We start from the raw sequence: 19,466 nt of genomic DNA, 5'->3' as shown, positions 1-19,466 counted from the left end.
GTGTGTGTGTGTGTGTGTGTGTGTGTGTGTGTGTGTGTGTTGTTTGAAAAGTTAATTCTGTTCTTTGTGTTTTTTTTGTTTGTTGTTGCTTCAAAAGAAAAAAGGAAATATGAATATATAAACAGATCATTCAAAAGTTTTGGCACCCTGGTTTCTTTTGTTGTGTGTGTGTTAGTTTGTTTTGCTTTTGTTGTTTCTTTCAGATCTTCTACACTATTCAGTATATATTGTGTCTGTCGTGTTGAAATATGTTGTTTAGAAAAAGTGAAGCAGATATTTTATTTCAGTTCAAAAGACATTTTGCCATTTGAGGGTTAATTAAAATAAAAACTTCAGTAACAGAATAATAAAAAACAACAACATCAGCAAAAAAATCCAAAAACTTTCTTTTTCTCTTCTTGGCCAAGAGGGAAGTCGTGGCCTAATGGTTAGAGAGTCTGACTCCTAAGGTTGTGGGTTCAAGTCTCGGGCCGGCAATACCACGACTGAGGAGCCCTTGAGCAAGGCACCGACACCCCCCAACTGTTCCCCTGGCGCCGCAGCATGAATGGCTGCCCACTGCTCCGGGTGTGCGTTCACGGTGTGTGTGTTCACTGCTGTGTGTGTGTGTGTTCACTGCTGTGTGTGTGTGTGTGTGTGTGTGTGTGTGTGTGTGTGTTCACTGCTGTGTGTTCACTGCTGTGCGTGTGTGTTCACTGCTGTGTGTGTGTGTGTGTTCAATGCTGTGTGTGTGTGTTCACTGCTGTGTGTGTGTGTGTGTTCAATGCTGTGTGTGTGTGTTCACTGCTGTGTGTGTGTTCACTGCTGTGTGTGTGTGTGTGTGTGTGCACTTTGGATTAGTTAAACGCAGAGAACGTATTCTGAGAATTCTCAGCCGTATGTCACGTCACTTCACTTCAAATCCGGACTGGAAGCTGAGATTTCTCGGCCAAGTGTGCGGGTGTTTAACGTTACTGTGTGCGGGTGTTTAACGTTACTGTCTGCGGGTGTTTAACGTCACCGTGTGCGGGTGTTTAACGTCACCGTGTGCGGGTGTTTAACGTCACGGTGTGCGGGTGTTTAACGTTACTGTTAAAACGTTTTTATCCGAAATCTTTGGATACATTTGGTTTTAAGACTTTTGGAAGGATTTATATATATATTTCCCTTTTTCTCTTTAGACTGAGAAGGATAGAAAGGTGCACATTTCCCGTAGCAGAGATACGTTGACAAATAAGGCCGAAGAAGAAGAGAAATGTCTCTCCGTTTCTCTCTCTCTCTTTCTGTCTCTTCTACTTTTCTGCTATCTTTAAGTGTTGTTCTATGTCTCTGTTTTGCTTCTTTTGTAATTCTCTCTCACTCTTTTTGCCTCTTCACGTTTCTTTTCTTTTTTCTTCCTCATCTCTCTGTCTCTGTCTCTGTCTCTCTCTCTCTCTCTCTCTCTTTCTGTGTCTTTCTGTCTCTTCATCTTCTGTTCTCCTCTGCCTTCTGGATTCTGTGGGGAATGAAGCGCATCTGTTTGCCCTTTAGCTCCTACTCTTAGACAGAAAAACTGTGTGTGTGTGCGTGTGTGTATGTGTGTGTGTGTGTGTGTGTGTGTAATATTGTCTAGATCACAGTCACCACATTGTGTCACTCCCACCACACACACAGATGTCTCCACATGTCTAAACCTGAGATGTGTCCAGAATATATAAACACACACATATGGTGTTACAGTCATAGTTCTACACACACACACACACACACACACACACACACACACACACACACACACACACACACACACACACACACACATACACACACACACACTCACACGCACACGCACACACACACACACACACACACACACACACACACTCACACACACACACACACATACACACACACACTCACACGCACACGCACACGCACACACACACACACACACACACACACACACACACACACACACACACACACACACACACACACACACACACACACACACACACACACACACACACACACACACACACACACACACACACACACAGCATGTCCCATGAGTTTCCCACAGTAAAGTTACTTAACCGACCTGAAAGACAGTGACAGAGGGATAGGGAGAAAGAAAATAGAGAAGGTGACAGTTTGATGGAAAGCAATTCCATCTTTCCCTCTCTCTCTCTCTCTCTCTCTCTCTCTCTCTCTCTCTCTCTCTCTCTCTCTCTTTCTCTCTCTCTGTCTCTCTCTGTCTCCTCCATGTCCATCTGTCTATCTCAGTATGCTCTTTTCACACAAACCAGATTTTGTTATCCAATCTCTCTCTCTCTCTCTCTCTCTCTCTCTCTCTCTCTCTCTCTCTCTCTCTCTCGTAGTCATTCTTAAAAAAATCACATCTGTACTCAATCCCCAGATGTGTTACTTGGTTTCAATGATATAATAAACTGTTACACCATCATCTGTCTGTCTGTCCATCTGTTTGTCACTCAGTCTGTACTGTACATCTCCCTGTACATCTGTCCATCTGTCCTTCTGTACATCTGTATGTCCATCTGTTTGTCTGTCCATCTGTCTGTCTGTCTGTCTTTCTGCCTGTCTTTCTGACCACTATGTCATGATGTAATCAGTGATCCACTTCTTTCTGTGTAAACGAGTGAAGCGTCGCTCTAAATCTTCCGCATCAGCATAATTTGGCTGTCCGTCCTTCCAAAAGCAGACGTGCGTATTGTTCCTCGGATCAGAGAACGGGATTCGTTCCTCGGGAATTGCTCCGAGATTCTGAACGACATCTCAAACGAGTTCAGAATAAATTTCCACTCAGCTCGCAGATCAACACACAATCACAGTTATCGAGCTCTTGGGTCACTACTGTTCATCAAATATATTCTGTAATAAGTGATGAGATTAGACACACACACACACACACACACACACACACACACACACACACACACACACACACACACACACACACACACACACACACATACACACAATTCCTCAGCCTGTACCGTGATAACTTCATTACCTTCTCCACACACACACACACACACACACACTCGGTAAGTAGCTGATGATGATGACACAGTGCACATTGAGTTTTATTTTTACTCTCAGCTCAGCTCAGCATCTCACTTCCTCATCAGCACTTTGAACGTCACTCGCTGTGTTTAACGGCTCTCTTCTTCACACAGCAGAACCTGAAACTAAATCCAAACTATCAATAGAAAACAAACAAAAAAAACCTTCACTGAGCTGAGAGCCATAAGATGAGGAAGAACATAACCATCTCTGAAGGAAAGAAAGAGAAATGTTTGAAAATGACAATGTTTTCAGTTAGCATCATGCTAACACCTGATGTTTATTCAGTTCTGTGACTTGTTGCTGTGTGGATCACTTTATTAACTTTACACATGTTGTTTTGTAAACAAGTAAATTAGCATGATGTTCACTGCTGATTTGTTATTCAGTTAGTTTTATTTCGCAAAAAAAGTTTCCTGATTTTTCTGTGTAGGATTGCTGTCGTAACAAACTGTTTAGCTACCAGTTAGCATGATGCTACACAAATGGTATAATTTGCTTTTAACACATAATCCACTTGTTGCTGGAGATTCCTAAAGATGCAGTTCTTCTCGTTAATGTTCAAAATGTATTATGCTGTGGCAATTAGCAGGATGCTAATTGTTAGTTCTTAGCTGCTGTTACGTGTCCACCTTTGAAAGAGGGCCCTGAAGATGCTGTATGGATAAACAGTTTTGGGAAGATTAATTAGCATTATTCATCCATCCGATGCAATGTATAATGAGTTTATTACTCATCCAGCTTGCATGAGGCCAATTAGCTGTAATTCATTTCCAGCTGAAGGAGCTCCTTCGGCTCGTGTAAATGAAGATGTAGACATTGTATTATTTAGCAACCAGTGCCAAGTATGATGACTTTGTCCAGTTAGTATGATGCTAACTTATGGTTAGATTTGTCAGCATTACTTGCTGTACCTGAAAGTGCTGTTATAGTTCTTGTTAACAACATACAAACAGTATTCATTAGCAAAGCAGTGCAGTAAAAGATTTTGGCAGTTAGCACAAGGCTAATCGTTAGTCATTTGCTTTCATTACTTTTGTGGTTCATATAGATGAACTTAACGAAATGATATCCTTTATCCATGCAATGTTGCCAGTTAGCATGATGCTGGCTAGTGCTTGTGGGTTATTTGTCAGCGCTGCCTGCTAAAAAGGTTCCTGAAGGCGCTGTTGTAGTTCTTGTTGAAGGCTGTGTAGATGAGTGGGTTGAAGAACGAGTTGGAGTATCCGAGCCAGAGGAAGACGCTCTTCCAGACGGGCGGGATGTCGCAGGAGCACAGTGGGATGATGAGTTCGGCCAAAAAGAATGGGATCCAACAGAGCACGAAGACTCCGATTAGGATTCCTACCATTAATGCAGCGCGACGTTCCTTCTGCTCGCGCCATGTCTCACCATCAGGTTGGAACGACACAGCTGCGTGACGAACGCTGAACGCCATCTGAGGCTGTTCCACAGCCTCCTTCACCTAGAGCCAAGACACAGGAAGGTTAAGTTCTCAGTACAATTTATAACTATTCATTTTTAAATCAATACTCAGTTACGAACCAATATTATTGGTCCGTGACCAACTCAAGAGAGAGTTGACCTTAGTAAACTCAGAGAGAAAGAAAGAAAGAAAGAAAGAAAGTAAGAAAGAAAGAAAGAAAGAAAGAAAGAAAGAAAACATTAGAAAAATGTAATTGTCTAATTGTCTAAATGTCAATTCTAGCCAGTGGGGGCACGGTGGCTTAGTGGTTAGCACGTTCGCCTCACACCTCCAGGGTTGGGGGTTCAATTCCCACCTCCACCTTGTGTGTGTGGAGTTTGCATGTTCTCGTGCCTCGGGGGTTTCCTCCAGGTACTCCGGTTTCCTCCCCCGGTCCAAAAACTTGCATGGTAGGTTGATTGGCACCTCTGGAAAATTGTCCGTAGTGTGTGAGTGTGTGAGTGAATGAGAGTGTGTGTATGTGATGGGTTGGCACTCCGTCCAGGGTGTATCCTGCCTCGATGCCCGATGACGCCTGAGATAGGCACAGGCTCCCCGTGACCAGAGAAGTTTGGATAAGCGGTAGAAAATGAATGAATAATTTAAGACAGTAAATAAGAAATGACAACAGCTTGATTCGGCATTGGGGAATTTACGACTTTAACCAATACAGAATTTGCTGAACTACAGAACACATGAAAGGTATCAGTAGCTAACAGGAAGTGCTGAAGATTTTCTTCACAGTTTTCTGTTTTAACCAGGTCAAAATGAGTGTATAATTACTGACTGTAGCCCATCTGTTGGTTTGCACAAAGCCCCCCCCCCCCCCCGCCCATCTATAGGAGCAGATAGTGTGAATTCCAAATCCCTGCAACAAATTGCAGTCTGCATTGTATTCCCACCTCGCAAATAGAGTCAGACCTTGACCAGGATGCAGGGATGAATGACAGCAACTTTTCTAACCCGGCTCTCCATACTTTCTGTTGTTCCTGCTGACATAAAAGGGTTGGTAGATCTCTGCTTTCCAGCTCACGCTGAGAGGACAATTTTCATTCGTTCTCATCCTGTCTGATCTAAAATGACATCGAATTAGGATGATACTACTTCGTCACATTTTCCTGTCATGTCTGATTGTACAAAGTGCATCCAGCTTGCCAGATCTGCTGCTTTTCAGAATGACATGATGAACATGATCAAAATTCTCTTTTCTTTTCAGCGTACTTCACGAAGGGGATATCCATCATGATGAATGAAAAGCCGTCGTCGCAATTGTGCGTTGATGGTAATGGATGTGAACGTGACAACATGATATAAATTGTTTTATATTGTGTAATGGTTCCTGCCTCTGGGGATATTCTTTAAAAAAAAAAAAAAAAAAAGCTCATTACACACCTCTCTCCTGCCTGAATTACTCAAGAGACGGAGATTAGTGCTGCAGAGGAATAAGACGAAAATGAAGAAGCCAAATGAACAGAGGTGGAGAGAGAGAACAGGAAGAGACAGATATATCAATAAGAAAGACCGGGTCATTATTGTAGCACCGAACTCATACGAAGCAGATTTTATTTGTCTTTGTACCAAACAGAGAGACTTGGTTTTTATTTATTAAACATAAAGAGCTTGGTTAGACAGAGAAGAACAGAAAAAAGAAGAAAGGGCTGGATAGTGAAAAAAGAGGAAGAAATGGTGAGAGTGTTGGACAGGGAGAAAATGAAAACAAGAAAGAGAAGCAGAAAATCAGAAAGGGAAGGGAAGGGGAGGGAGAAAGAAAGAAAGAAAGAAAGAAAGAAAGAAAGAAAGAAAGAAAGAAAGAAAGAAAGAAAGAAAGAAGTAGGTGCTGATGGAAAGAGCAAGATAAATGGTTAGAAAGGGTAGGAGAGAAAGAAAGAGAGGAAGGGCTGGAGAGAAAATAGAAAATAGATGGAAAGAAGAAGAAATGGGAGGAAAAGTGAAGGAATTAGAAAGTAGGAAAGAGGGAGAGAGTGTGTGTGTCTGTGAGAGAGAGAGATTGAGAGAGAGAGAGAGAGAGAGAGAGAGAGAGAGAGAAAGAGAGAGAGTGTGTGTGTGAGAGAGAGAGAGAGAGAGAGAGAGAGAGAAAGAGAGGGAGAGAGTGTGTGTGTGTGAGAGAGGGAGAGAGAGACAGAGAGAGAGAAAGAGAAAGAGAGAGTGTGAGAGAGAGACAGAGAGAGAGAGAGAGTGTGTGTGTGTGTGAGAGAGAGACATAGAGAGAGACAGAGAGAGAGACAGGGAGAAAGAGAAAGAGAAAAAGAGAGTGTGAGAGAGAGACAGAGCGAGAGAAAGAGAGAGAGAGGGTGTGTGTTTGAGAGAGAGAGAGCATGAAGAAAGCAAAGAGAAGAGCAAAGAGGGTGACCCATAAGACAGAAGAAGGGTAAGGATGTTAAAGTGGCAGTGTTATGATCTAATGAATGGAATGATGGAGTGGTCAAGTTAAATGGGAGCAAGTGATGAAAGATAGAGCGCTAGACAGATAGAAAGATAAAAACAGCAACAAGTCGAATCCCTTAGTTGAGACTAATGGAACTGTGAATGTCCTGAATCATTAATGCAGATAGGAAACACTGGGAACTCTGCTGAGACACGTTCCTCTGTATGGAGCTGCTGCCTTGTTATTTTCACACTGAATGAGCCGCAGCCGACGTGTCATGCTACCGCTACCACGTGTGAAGTCTTGTGTCAGGGCAAAATTATCCTCATATTAAAAAAAAATAAAATCCCTTTCTGCAAAATGAGTTTTTCTCTCCGCCGAAGCCTCCTGCTGAGAATAATTGGCTTCTTTTTCCGTTCAGCAGGCAATCAAGCGCCTTCCTTTCCTACAGCATGAGGAAAATAACACGGAGACGTTCCACAACCTAATGTAGCTCTTACAGGATAAAACGTGTGACTTTTGTAATAAATAAAACATTTGAAGTGTGTGTAAATTGCTGAAACACTTAAGGAACTTTGGACCGGTAACAATAACCTACAAGGGTGTGTGTGTGTGTGTGTGTGTGTGTGTGTGTGTGTGTGTGTGTGTGTGTGTGTGTTTATGACTCCATATGCTGCCCAATCATATAATGATGATCCAGTTTTGTTAATATTCAGAGGACAATTAAATGAGCCACTTTTTTTTTTTTTTTTTTTTTTTAACAGAGTGCAAGGTGACACTGTAGAACAGACGATCCAATTATAACCGTGTGTGTGTGTGTGTGTGTTTGTGTTCTACTGCCCACCGAGAGCTGCCTGGTTTGATCTCAACGCTTCCATTCTCCGCCGATCTTCTCTTCCCTCTCGCTCTTTTCATCTGGTTCTGTTCAGAATTTTCGTTTCCTTCACAAGCTGTCTACACCCCAATAACTCCCACTTCCTGCGGAATACCAAGCGTGAGATTTGTCAAAAAAAATACATCTATTTTACGTCATGTGACCTTTAAAAACAGGGCCGTGTCTAAGAAGTCACCGATAACTCAATGAACTGAGAGAGGTGTGGCAGTGATTAGAATAGGTGTAGCGATAGGGTTATGGATGTGCGACGTCCGTAACGTTCGTGCAGTGGATAGATCCAACCAGCCAATCACATGGCAGCAGGAGATTCATTCATAAACTTGGTGACATTGACTGTGGAGTTGACAGAACATTCAGACTGGTTGGAGCTCAAACATCAGAAAGAACTATACTGTGCAGAAGAAAAGTTTCCAACCTTGTGGTGGATGGGTTACAACACCAGAAGAACACATTCAGCTTCAGTCAAGATCAAGAATCTGATGCTGAAGTGACCATTTTTGGATCCAAAAACTGGGCATGATGGTGGGAATCCATTCTAGATGTGTCTGCACAGACAGGAACCCAATATCTGAAAAAGGTGCCCCAGAGCTGTGAGGCAGCAACACAACACTACTTACTGTACCACAAGGGTGCGAGGGGTTTGGTGGGTGGGTTGGTTGGTTGGTTATTTGGTTATTTGGTGAGGCAGTGGTGGCTCAACTGGTTAAGGCTCTGGGTTGTTGATTGGAGGGTCGGGGGTTCAAGGCCCAGTGCTGCCAAGCTGCCACTGTTGGTCCCTTGAGCAAGGCCCTCAATCCTCCCTGCTGTATCATAGCTGCCCCTGCACTCTGACCCCAACCTCCTTAGTTGGGGTATGTGAAGAAAAGAATTCCACTGTGCTGTAATGTATATGTGGCGATAATAAAGGCTATGGAGGGTAGGGGGTACTAGAAGGAGTGGAAGTTTGATTCTGACCTTGCATGTTTTCCTGCACCTCAGTGGTTTCCCTTGGGTTTTCCAGTTTTCTCCAAATACACCAAAGACATGCATTGTAGGCTGATCAGAATCTCTAATTCTTAGTGGTTTGTGAGTGTGATTGTGCTTTGCAATGGGTTAGTACCCTGTCCCGGGTGTCCCCCTCTTTGTGCCCTATGGAATAGGCACCTCATTCCCCGAGCCCCTGCATATGATTAGCACCACAGAAAATGAATGGATGGGTAGATGAATGGATATTATGGAGAATGTCTACTTCATTTGAAGTTCATTCCATAGAATATCTAGTATAGAGATGTACTTCTTATTTACAAGCTAATTTCAGTTGTAGCAACTTTCAGACATCCAGCATGTCCTGACTGATCAGCTACATTTGGGCTGATGGGGGATATTGAGGACATCCCATTTTTGTCCCTTTATGTTTTGTGTAACACTGAGAATCACCAGAGAATACAAATTAGGGGCTTATGTGTTTGTCTTGGGCTTCGAATTAAAATAAGGTACATAAGGTACAAACTAGATGCTAATTCTATCATTTCATGAGGATGTTTTTCTTGAATTCACAATGAGAAATCCTATTAGAGGAGAGAAAGCCTGTGTGTGTGTGTGTGTGTGTGTGTGTGTGTGTGTGTGTGTGTGTGTGTGTGTGTGTGTGTGTGTGTGTGTGTGTGTGTGTGTGTTGTGGCTAAATTACAAGTGCTACCTTATCCTGAGGCTAATTGTAAAGCTGAACTGGAACTCCAATTATTTTGGTTGAATGTTTTTGCATTAGGATATAGTCATTAAATTCTGTTCAGGGTTGTAGTAATATTGTTCTTATGATAACTGAAAAATGTACAAACATAAATATAAACATTTGAAAACACACCCTTGCTTATTCTTACCTCAATAATCTCCGCCATTGGCATGATGGTGTTGGTCTTGCGGGAGCCGATGCGAAACTTCGCAGCCTTGTAGATCTTCCAGTACACAAACAGCACAACGCAGAGGGGCAAATAAAAAGCACCAAAGGTAGAGAAGACGGTATACGACGGTTCCTGGCTCACTTGACACGACAGATCCTCCTCGGAATACGTTTCCCCCCAACCGAAGAGTGGCGACAGGGATATGACAGACGAGAGCAGCCATGTGAGTCCGATCATCACGTTGGAGATCCTTTTCCGCGTCTTGAGTGTATACTCAAGGTGGCGTGTGATGGACCAATAGCGATCAAGCGCAATGGCGGTCACGTTCCAGATGCTGGCCGTGCAGCACAAAACGTCACAAGAAATCCAGACTTGGCAAAGCGCCTTTCCGAGGATCCACCGGCGGCCGTAAAGTTCCCGGACGAGGCTCAGCGGCATCACAAGACCGGCAACCATCACATCTGAGATGGCCATCGAGGCCACCAGGTTGTGAGGGACACGGTGGAAAGTTCGGACTCTTAAAATGGTCACCAAAACGAGAAGGTTCCAAATGAACGTAGCCACTACAAGCATGGCTAGAAGTGTGAGCGTGAGGACACTGAATACGGAGAATGGCCGATACAGGTTCCCCGATTCTGGTTTGTGGGTCAGGTTTGATAAAACAGCAGTAATGTTGAGATGAGGCATGCTGGCAGGTGAGGGATTAGCGAATTAGCATTACAGATCAGTCAGCAATGTTGAGGTGAATCAAGTCTCTGGAATTCTTGGTGATGTTTCGGTTAAGCATTGCTCTGGTTGTAGCTAAAACTTTTAAAATCTTTTTTTTTTGGTTATTTGTTGATTTTTGCCCAATAGTCGTAGTGGATACATTCGTATTAGAAATGAAACTAAACTAGCATTTTAAATTTTGTTATAAATATTTAAAAGGTGTCACAGGATTTCTTAAGGATGATGTGGGTAGTTTCAGGCTTCATCGTTGCCTTCCTCAGATAATTCATCTTGCATCTAAGGTAGATGAGATTAGTCTAGATTTTGTGCTAGAACGTTTTAAGGATTAGCTGATTTGCTTTCAACGTGTGAACTAGCATGTCTTTTAGCTTGTCTTTTAGCATGTAAATTGAACTAGCATGTCATTCAGCTTCTTGTTACAGTATCTTCAGTTTGCATCAAGTACATGGTGATCTTTGGGGTCAGATATGACTGGCTGAAGATTCGATGGGTACAAGAATGTCTGTTAGGATTATGGCTAACGAATGAGGTCAAAATGTTTAATAGAAAATAGGGATTTAGGGTGCACAACAGAAACTGAGCAAAAGACATCTGGTCTGGTTAGTCAGTCAGATTAGCTTGGAGGAAGTAATTGCAGGCCAGAAAGCTAAAGAATTAGAGTTTTGGGATTAATAAAGAAGAAGCTAACGTTAGATCCTGCTTTAATTGATCAATGAGTTTCATTTTAATTTAGAAACAAAGATAAAATGAAGCAGCGTATAAGATGAGCCCCTAGAGTCAGCATAAGTCACATGATCAATCGATGTGTTCTTTACAAGAGACCCGTTGGTGCTAATGCATCTTGCTTGCTTTTTTGCCTGCGAGGTTTTACGACTCTGTATCGCCGCACGCCGCCGTCATTCCATCTGCTTTCAAGCTGATTAAAGCAAGCAATCCCATCATGTTCAGCCACGGTGGACGTCTAAAGTTTTGATCTTCCGGGGTTCGTGTGGGTGGAGGGTGGACTGCCAGTGGAAAGGGGCAACTTGCTGAAACATACACACACAAAAGAAAAAAAAACAGAATTGAATAACAAAAAGAATAAATCACTCGCTTCTCTACAGCAAGATAATGAAATTTTAAAGATCCCGGAGCCATGAGGTGCTGCAGACTTGTAGGTTTTGCCAAAAATACTCCAGTATTCTGACATCTTTGTCTGCCAAAGTTCTCCATGAGCAAAACACCATGACGTGTCTGAAGAACTGGAAAAAAGAAGACATGGGGGGGAGAGAAGGCTTGCTTTTCTGTCTATTGCTATATCAACAGACAGGCTCGTGACTTTCATGTGCAAATAACATGCAGCTAACATGCGCGCCGCATCCCCTGTCCGAGCCCGGAGTTTTTCATCAATTGGCCACCTGAATGGACGGATGGAGGGATCTTCACGCCTGCACTGACTGCTCTACTTCAGGGAAGCGTGGGTGGGAAAAGGATTCACGCTATCAAGGTATGCTATTTATGGATTCACCACATGCTCAGACCAGACTTTCAGTCTCTATCCTGCACTGTTTGAAACCCCTTTTTATTACATTACACACGAAGCAGCTTTATTTGTTGTTGTTGTTTGTTTTTTTGGGGATTTTTTTGCTGAAGTGTTATGTAAGAGATGAGTGGTGTGGTGTGACGGATGCTCTCACACCACTACAGGCTAATTATTTCATTAATACGCTGCGTAATCTTCCTTAAGTGCCCTTCGCTAGCTTGAGGAGGTTTTTTGCATCGTCTTCTGCTGACACAAGCATACACCACGTCCAGTTATGATCTAATCCGTCCTTGCTGCAGCAAATTATGTCCCCTGTTTTTGGCTGAAAATTAGGTCCAACACCAACTAAATGAATCATGGGAATAAGAGAGAGAGAGTGTGAGAGAGGGAGAGAGGGGGGGGGAGAGAGAGGGAGAGAGAGAGAGGGTGAGAGAGAGAGAGAGAGAGAGAGAGAGAGAGAGAAAGAGGGAGAGATAGAAAGATATAGAGAAAGATAGCGGAAAGAAATAGAGAGGACGTTGATAGTCATAATAAGTAAGAGTGCACTAATAGCCGATGTGTGATTGATATATAGATATCTAGCTATATCGAGAGAAGAGCTATAAGATGATCTATATATCCTCTCAGATCGCTCTCTTCGCTCTCTCTCACTCTCTAGCGTCGTTTTTGGTTCTCTGTTGTTTCTCTCTCATCTATCCTCTTTCCATCCCTCTCTCTTTCCTTTTTGCTCTCTCTCTCTCATTCCTCTTTCCCATCCCTCTCTTTTTTCTTTCTCTCTCTCTCTCTCTCTCTCTCTCTCTCTCTCTCGCTCTCTCTATCCACTCTCCCGACTCTCCTCATCCCTCTTTCTCTCTCGTCTCCCTCTCTCTCTCTCTCTCTCTCTCTCTATCTCTCTCTCTCTCTCTCGTCTCTTCTCTCTCTCCTCACTCCCGCTACTCTCTCTCTCTCTCTCTCTCTCTCTCATCTCTCCATTTTTTCTCTCTCTCTCTCTCTCTCTCTCCTTCTTTCTCACTTTATTATACATTTAATATGTATTAAATGACCTAAAATAGTTGAGAGAAAGTTTCAAAGGAAATGAAAATGAGGACGAAGCAAAGGAAAAATATTCCCTCTTTTTTTGATGGTAATAAAGCTGTGTGTCAAATCTACAGGAACAAGAACTCGCAAATCAATAACCTCGAATTGAGAGAATAAGCTGGGCTTAAAGGTGGAGCAGGCTTTAAAGCAACACCACCTTGACCCCGGCTGAATGACTCACTCGCCGGTCTCACGCAATAACACCGAGCTGCCGGGGGAAAGAGGGAAGGAGGGAAGGATTCTCATCGCCCCGTCGCTCGCTGGTCAGAAATCAGCAGAGAGACACTCTAGAGTTTAAGCAGAAAGAGTTGATCCGAGCTCACAAACGCGTGACGGCTTTCCAACCATGAAAAGTTCTGTGACCCGTGTTGATTTGATGCAAAAGTTTGTACTCTTCACACCAGCATGAGGAACTTTCACACACTTAATAGACACCCTTATAGCTAAAGCTTTCATAAAGCTTTCATAAAGCACCATTAACCCACAAGAAACCTTACATTTTCTTTATAACATTTTCTTTATAACATAAATAAATGAATCTAATATGAATATATATGTATATATATGTATATATATAAAATTAGTTATTATTAGTCTATATTATTATACATCAGAACGTGATCCATCGCCTCAGTTTATTTTCTTATTTTCCTTTCTTATTTTTTTAAGCATCACCGGCTAAAATTAACCGAAGCCACAAAACACAAGCCACCAAATGGAGCTGATGAAATCGTAAGAGCAGTGTGTATGGGTGAGGGATTGAAGGTATTTATCCTTCCTTTCATTCACTGGTTTTGATTTTTTTTCGAATCCGTAAATGAACAGGATTAATTTCTCCTGTAAAGTAAACCCTCCCACGGGAAGGATAAGCTGACCGTGCTCAATTAACAAACTATGAACACAGAGTAAAAGAAACCCTCACTCCAGTCTCTACCTTTTCTGGCTTCAAGGTCCGGCTTTCGAGGTTTAACGCTCTGTTGTTGTTCCGACTTTATGGAACACGCGTTGATTTAACGAGTAGAGACGCATCATTGACTGGACCCGAAGGTTCAGTTCTGAGGATGCTGATCGTCTGATCGGACGACGAGGCCCGATGTGGCAGGAGGACTTGTGATGAATGAAGAGCTGATTGAAGGAGGGAGAAGAATGATGGAAAGATAGGTAGAGAAAGGAATTAATTTACTGCAGCGTGATGGAATAGAGCGAGGCCTCTGATCGATGGGGTGACAGCATGAGCCGTGTGTCTTATTGAGCTCCTATTGATTGGTACAGTGAGAACTTTGCTTGGAAACAGGTTCGAGTGTTTGCTCTGGCACAAATTTATTCATCCGGTGTGTTCTGTGAATTGTGTGGTGCTGCTCTTGTGCATTGTGCTGCATTGTGTGTGTGTGTGTGTGTGTGTGTGTGTGTGTGTGTGTGTGTGTGTGTGTGTGTGTGTGTGTGCTCTCTGGCAATCAAAATAATGCGATTGAGAAAGGAACTCGTAATATTGGACAGACATTTTACCAGAAAAGGGTGAGGCTCGGTGCCTGATGTATCCACAGACATCTATATTTACACACAGACTGCAAGAACAGAGCATATGCTCTCAAGCGAAGCGCCTTCATGCCAGATGTTGAACCTGTAAACACCGTGTCATGTCAATACTTCCAGTTGGTTTATAGAGGGTTTCTTTCTTTCTTTTCTTTCTTTCTTTCTTTGCCATATAAAGAACCAATAGAAGCCATTTGCGCTTCTCTGTAGGAATTAGAAAACCCGACTCTGAAAAAGCAATTATGCCTGACTACTCTCTGATCAAACAGCTCTTCACGAAACACCTCCACTGCCTTATACATTATACATATATGTCACATCTCATAGAATTCTTTGGAGTCAAAGTAAATGAGATTATACTGGCTGTTTAAATGGAAATTCCGAACAGGAAAATTGATATTTTCTCCAGTTTCTGACCACTCAGTCGCAGTGTAGCCTGAATTCTTCTCATTTCTGATTGGTCCGAATCAAGGGATTCTTTTTCCGTAATGGCATGTCACACGTTTCTATAGTAACCGAGACTTGCGCATCTGATGCTCCGTGTAAACAGATTAAAAAAAACATTAAATTTTCCAGGGTCATTTCTAGGGAATTACAGTATGAGTAATGCTAAGATTATTGCGGTGTGTCGTTCACGAGTCGATTCTTTTAGGAGAGCTGACTCACGTATCGGAATGAGAAGGTGATTCGTCTCACAGAACAAATACTAATTACAACTGAATCGTTTGGCAGGATAACTGAATCATATAATTTAAATTAATTAAAAAATTAAATAATCATATCTTTTTTTTGTCAAGATAACTGCAGAAAAACGCTTTCAAGAAGTAAAAAAAATTAAGGAATCGTTTGTGATTCGTCGAGGCGATTTGAGCGATGGTTATTTGATTGAGTAAAGTTGTGAAATATGTTTTGTACCGTTGTGTGATACAGATGTGTGAAATCATTGTCAAGTAGTCGGTGAAGCGCTCAACCTGAGGCGAGTAGGACACCCTGGAGATATGAATCATGGACAGCTGTAGGTTATAAATATATGAGAATTGAGAGACAGGAACTAGAGCTTCAGGGACACAGTTTCTGGGGCATCACATCACCACTGGTTTCACAATATAAGCCTTCAAATACACAAATCTAAGCCATAGCATGTTGTGTGTGTGTGTGTGTGTGTGTGTGTGTGTGTGTGTGTGTGTGTGTGTGTGTGTGTGTGTGTGTGTGTGTGTGTGTGAGAGAGAGAGAGAGAGAGAGAGAGAGAGAGAGATAAAGGTCTGCCTTCATTCAATAAGATTGCTCACTCTCTCACGTACTTTCAGATTCATTTGTTCCTCCTCTTCTTCACTTCTCCCTCATTCTTTGTCTTTTTTTTTCATTTATCATACACTTCATCATATACACCTTAAATCCTGAAATATATTCAGAATCAGGAATCTTTTAGCCTCTTTACTATAATGCTAACCTGTTTATTATAACGGTTGTTTTAGTCTGTTTACTATAATGCTAGTTTCTTATTTAGTATGTTTTTGTTAATGCTAGTCTGTTTATTATAATGCTAGTTTCTTATTTAGCATGTTTTTGTTAATGCTAGTCTGTTTACTATAATGCTAGTTTCTTATTTAGCATGTTTTTGTTAATGCTAGTCTGTTTACTATAATGCTAGTTTCTTATTTAGCATGTTTTTGTTAATGCTAGTCTGTTTACTATAATGCTAGTTTCTAATATATCCTGTTTGTTATAGCTCTAGTTTGTCTTTTATCCTGTTAACTCTAACACTAGCCTGTTTTCTATAATAAAACTCGGGATTTTAGGCTGTTTGCTATCATCCTAGTCTGTGTTTTAGCAGCGTTTTCTTGGAGTAACCTGAAATGCAAACCGCTTCAGACTTTTACTAGCAAAAAATTATGTTCGGAGAAAACGGCCTTTAGTCGCCACTTTCCGTAACTGATGGAATAATATCATCTCTCGGTAGTATGTCAACTTTTCTGCAATGTCTATTGCACACTCAGTAGGAAGCTAGTATTTCTTGGCAGCTTTTTTTTAATGGGTTCCGACACGTACCCCACGGCAGCAGAACACACTCTGACGTCTGTCACTTTATTACTGGGCAGAAGAAGAAGAAGAAGAAGAAGAAGAAGAAGAAGAAGAAGAAGAAGAAGAAAGTTGTTCATCTTTAAATCACTGCAGATTCCAGATCATCCAATTAAGTTAGGATAAGGCTTAGGGGTGTGTGTGGTGTGTGTGTGTGTGTGTGTGTGTGTGTGTGTGTGTGTGTGTGTGAGTGTGAGAGAGAGAGAGAGAGAGAGAGAGAGAGAGAGAGAGAGAGAGAGAGAGAGAGAGAGAGAGAGAGAGAATCCAAAACGTCATAGACATGAAAGTGTGTTAAACTTTTGTTCAGAGATTGTGAGCTACAAGCTAAAGCCTTGAGGGCATTGTGATAAAGCACACTAGAGTAGTACACAAAAACACACACACACACACACACACACACACACACACACACACACACACACACACAACTCAGTGCCTCAGTGTGATGAGCAGCATCACTGCATTACACACTGATACACAGTGAGCATAAATGGCACAGAAAGAGAGAGAGAGAGAGAGAGAGAGAGAGAGAGAGAGAGAGTGTGTATGTGTGTGTGTGTGTGTGTGTATTCCACGGTCCACAAGTCCAACGGTACAATTAATAAGCTCCTTAGGGTAATCAGCTAATCCAATTAACTTGCACAACTTCATGAGTTGTACGGACAAACACACACACACACACACACACACACACACACACACACACACACACACACACACACACACATGATAATTTGTCTGTTTGAATTTTTTTTTATTGTAAGCTCATGTACGTATCAAAATGTAGTCACTTGCTATCCATAAAAGCAGTTATATAGTAACTAGCAAAGTGGGCATGACTTCTGTCCATGAAAAGGGGGTGTGGCTTATGAGAGTGTCGATCTTAATATAGGAGGTGTGGCTTGTGTTTGAAGAGGGTGTGGCACATGAGATTGTCAATCCTAATATAAGAAGGTGTGGTTTGTGTGTAAAGGAGGTTTGGCTTGTGTGAGCTGAGTAAGGAGGTATGGCAGTGTCAGTGCTAGAAAAGGGGGCGTGGTCTCAGCATCTGTCAGTCTCTGTGAAATGGGAGTGGCTTAGAGTAAGGACAGAAACTTACTTTTATAACATTTCATACTGTTTCAAAAAAACTCTAAATGCTACTGTCAAGGCCACGCACACATGCACACACACACAAACACACACACACACACACACACCATATCTTCCTGAATGCAGTTTGATTCCCGCCTCCGCCTTGTGTGTGTGGAGTTTGCATGTTCTCTCCGTGCCTTGGGGGTTTCCTCCGGGTACTCCGGTTTCCTCCCCCGGTCCAAAGACATGCATGGTAGGTTGATTGGCATCTCTGGAAAATTGTCTGTAGTGTGTGAGTGTGTGAGTGAATGAGAGTGTGTGCCCTGCGATGGGTTGGTACTCCGTGCAGGGTGTATCCTGCCTTGATGCCCAATGACTGAATGAATGAATGAAAAAACACTGAGCCTGATGTTCAATTCAGATTCGTGAACCCAGTCTTGTGAAGATGTAGCATGCAGGAAGAGTTCGCACTTTCCAGCTTAGTCGTCAAGGTGAGAAGACCAACGTGGTATATTGGTGAGAGACCGATCAAAAAAGGTTTTAACTGAGGAGCACAGCTCAGGAGACTAGAGATGGAAATGGAAAAAAATATCTGTCACGGAAAAGAGCAGGCAATGGATCCAGGGGTGTGAAAGCAAACTGGTGTGAAAGCTCATGTCTACCAGGCAACACAGTTACAGATTAAAAAATAAAAATAAAAATAATAATAATAATAATAATAACATCTGCTCGAAATGTCTGAGTGCAGACAGAAAGCTACATGGCTTCTTCTAACATGTTTCTATAACTGTTTGTGTGGAACATCCGAGCGTCCCTGTGAACGAGAGGTTGCCGTAGAAACGACCGCTTCTAAATTTGCATTCGTATTTCATTTAATACAACAGTTGAGTAGAAAAAGTAGAGTTTTTTCTTTATCTTCTCGTATCGGCTTTGGCCACTTTTTCTGACAAAGCGCACGCACTCGAGCTACCACGGACTCCACAAGTTTGTCCGATCCATCTCAGATCAGACTGTCACTACAGTAGAGGAGATTAGACGTGAGACAGATCTGACCTTCTGTACAAAAGCACTTACTGTATATATGACTTCTTATATTAGCTCCAAATGTTCCAGTTAATTAGGGACAGAGAAGATTTTGACTTCTGAATATTCAAAATATGATAAACATTTTCTTTAGGCAAAAGCGCACACTGTTATGTAAGAGTTGGAGTGGGCGTGTCCAATAAGAATAAAGCATCACTTACCCACAGTTCCCGCGGTAATCAGTGTTGCTGCTGCTGATGCTGCGAGAGCTGAAAGAGCTGCAGACTGAGCAGTGTGTGTAGTGTGTGTGTTGTACCTGCTGCGGGAGCTGTGCGCGGATCAAACCAAGTACACACACGTGGGGGGTTAGGAGGGGGGGTTGGGGGGGATTTTTGACGTGAGCGTAGAGAGGAGCAAAAGCAGCAAACACGTGAAAACCACAGCAGGATTTGATATTATTGTCACAAATTAAATTGCACGTGTTTATTTTTAATTATTCCCTACGGACATAAGTGTGTGTGTGTGTGTGTGTGTGTGTGTGTGTGTGTGTGTGTGTGTGTGTGTGTGTGTGTGTGTGTGTGTGCGTGTTTGATCGGTCTTTGAAAACCTCTCTGGAGGCACATTATGAGGAATTGTGATGCCTGATGTGACGTAACTGCTGGAATATTCATGAGACTCGTCCTGATGGTTCGCATATTAATACACGGGCGACTGGGAAGGTTTCGGGCGAATAGAACGCGGCTGAATTACAATAGAGTTGA

At 42.3% G+C, this 19,466-nt stretch overlaps 1 protein-coding gene across 1 annotated transcript; it reads right to left on the bottom strand.

Annotated features, from left to right (window-relative positions):
• Positions 1-3,022: 3,022 nt before the first annotated feature.
• htr5ab (5-hydroxytryptamine (serotonin) receptor 5A, genome duplicate b) lies at positions 3,023-19,001 on the bottom strand. The gene is made up of 3 exons (XM_027156822.2): positions 18,927-19,001; positions 9,648-11,425; positions 3,023-4,510 (listed from the first exon to the last, which is right to left on the bottom strand). Exons 2-3 carry the CDS (start codon positions 10,353-10,355, stop codon positions 4,178-4,180), a joined length of 1,041 nt encoding a protein of 346 aa, XP_027012623.1. The 5' UTR covers positions 10,356-11,425; positions 18,927-19,001; the 3' UTR covers positions 3,023-4,177.
• Positions 19,002-19,466: the final 465 nt, after the last annotated feature.

This window comes from Tachysurus fulvidraco, chromosome 1 (genome assembly GCF_022655615.1).
Source record: "Tachysurus fulvidraco isolate hzauxx_2018 chromosome 1, HZAU_PFXX_2.0, whole genome shotgun sequence".
Classification (NCBI taxonomy): domain Eukaryota; kingdom Metazoa; phylum Chordata; class Actinopteri; order Siluriformes; family Bagridae; genus Tachysurus; species Tachysurus fulvidraco.
Note: the sequence above shows the minus strand (reverse complement) of the source record. Positions and strands in the feature narration are given on the sequence as shown.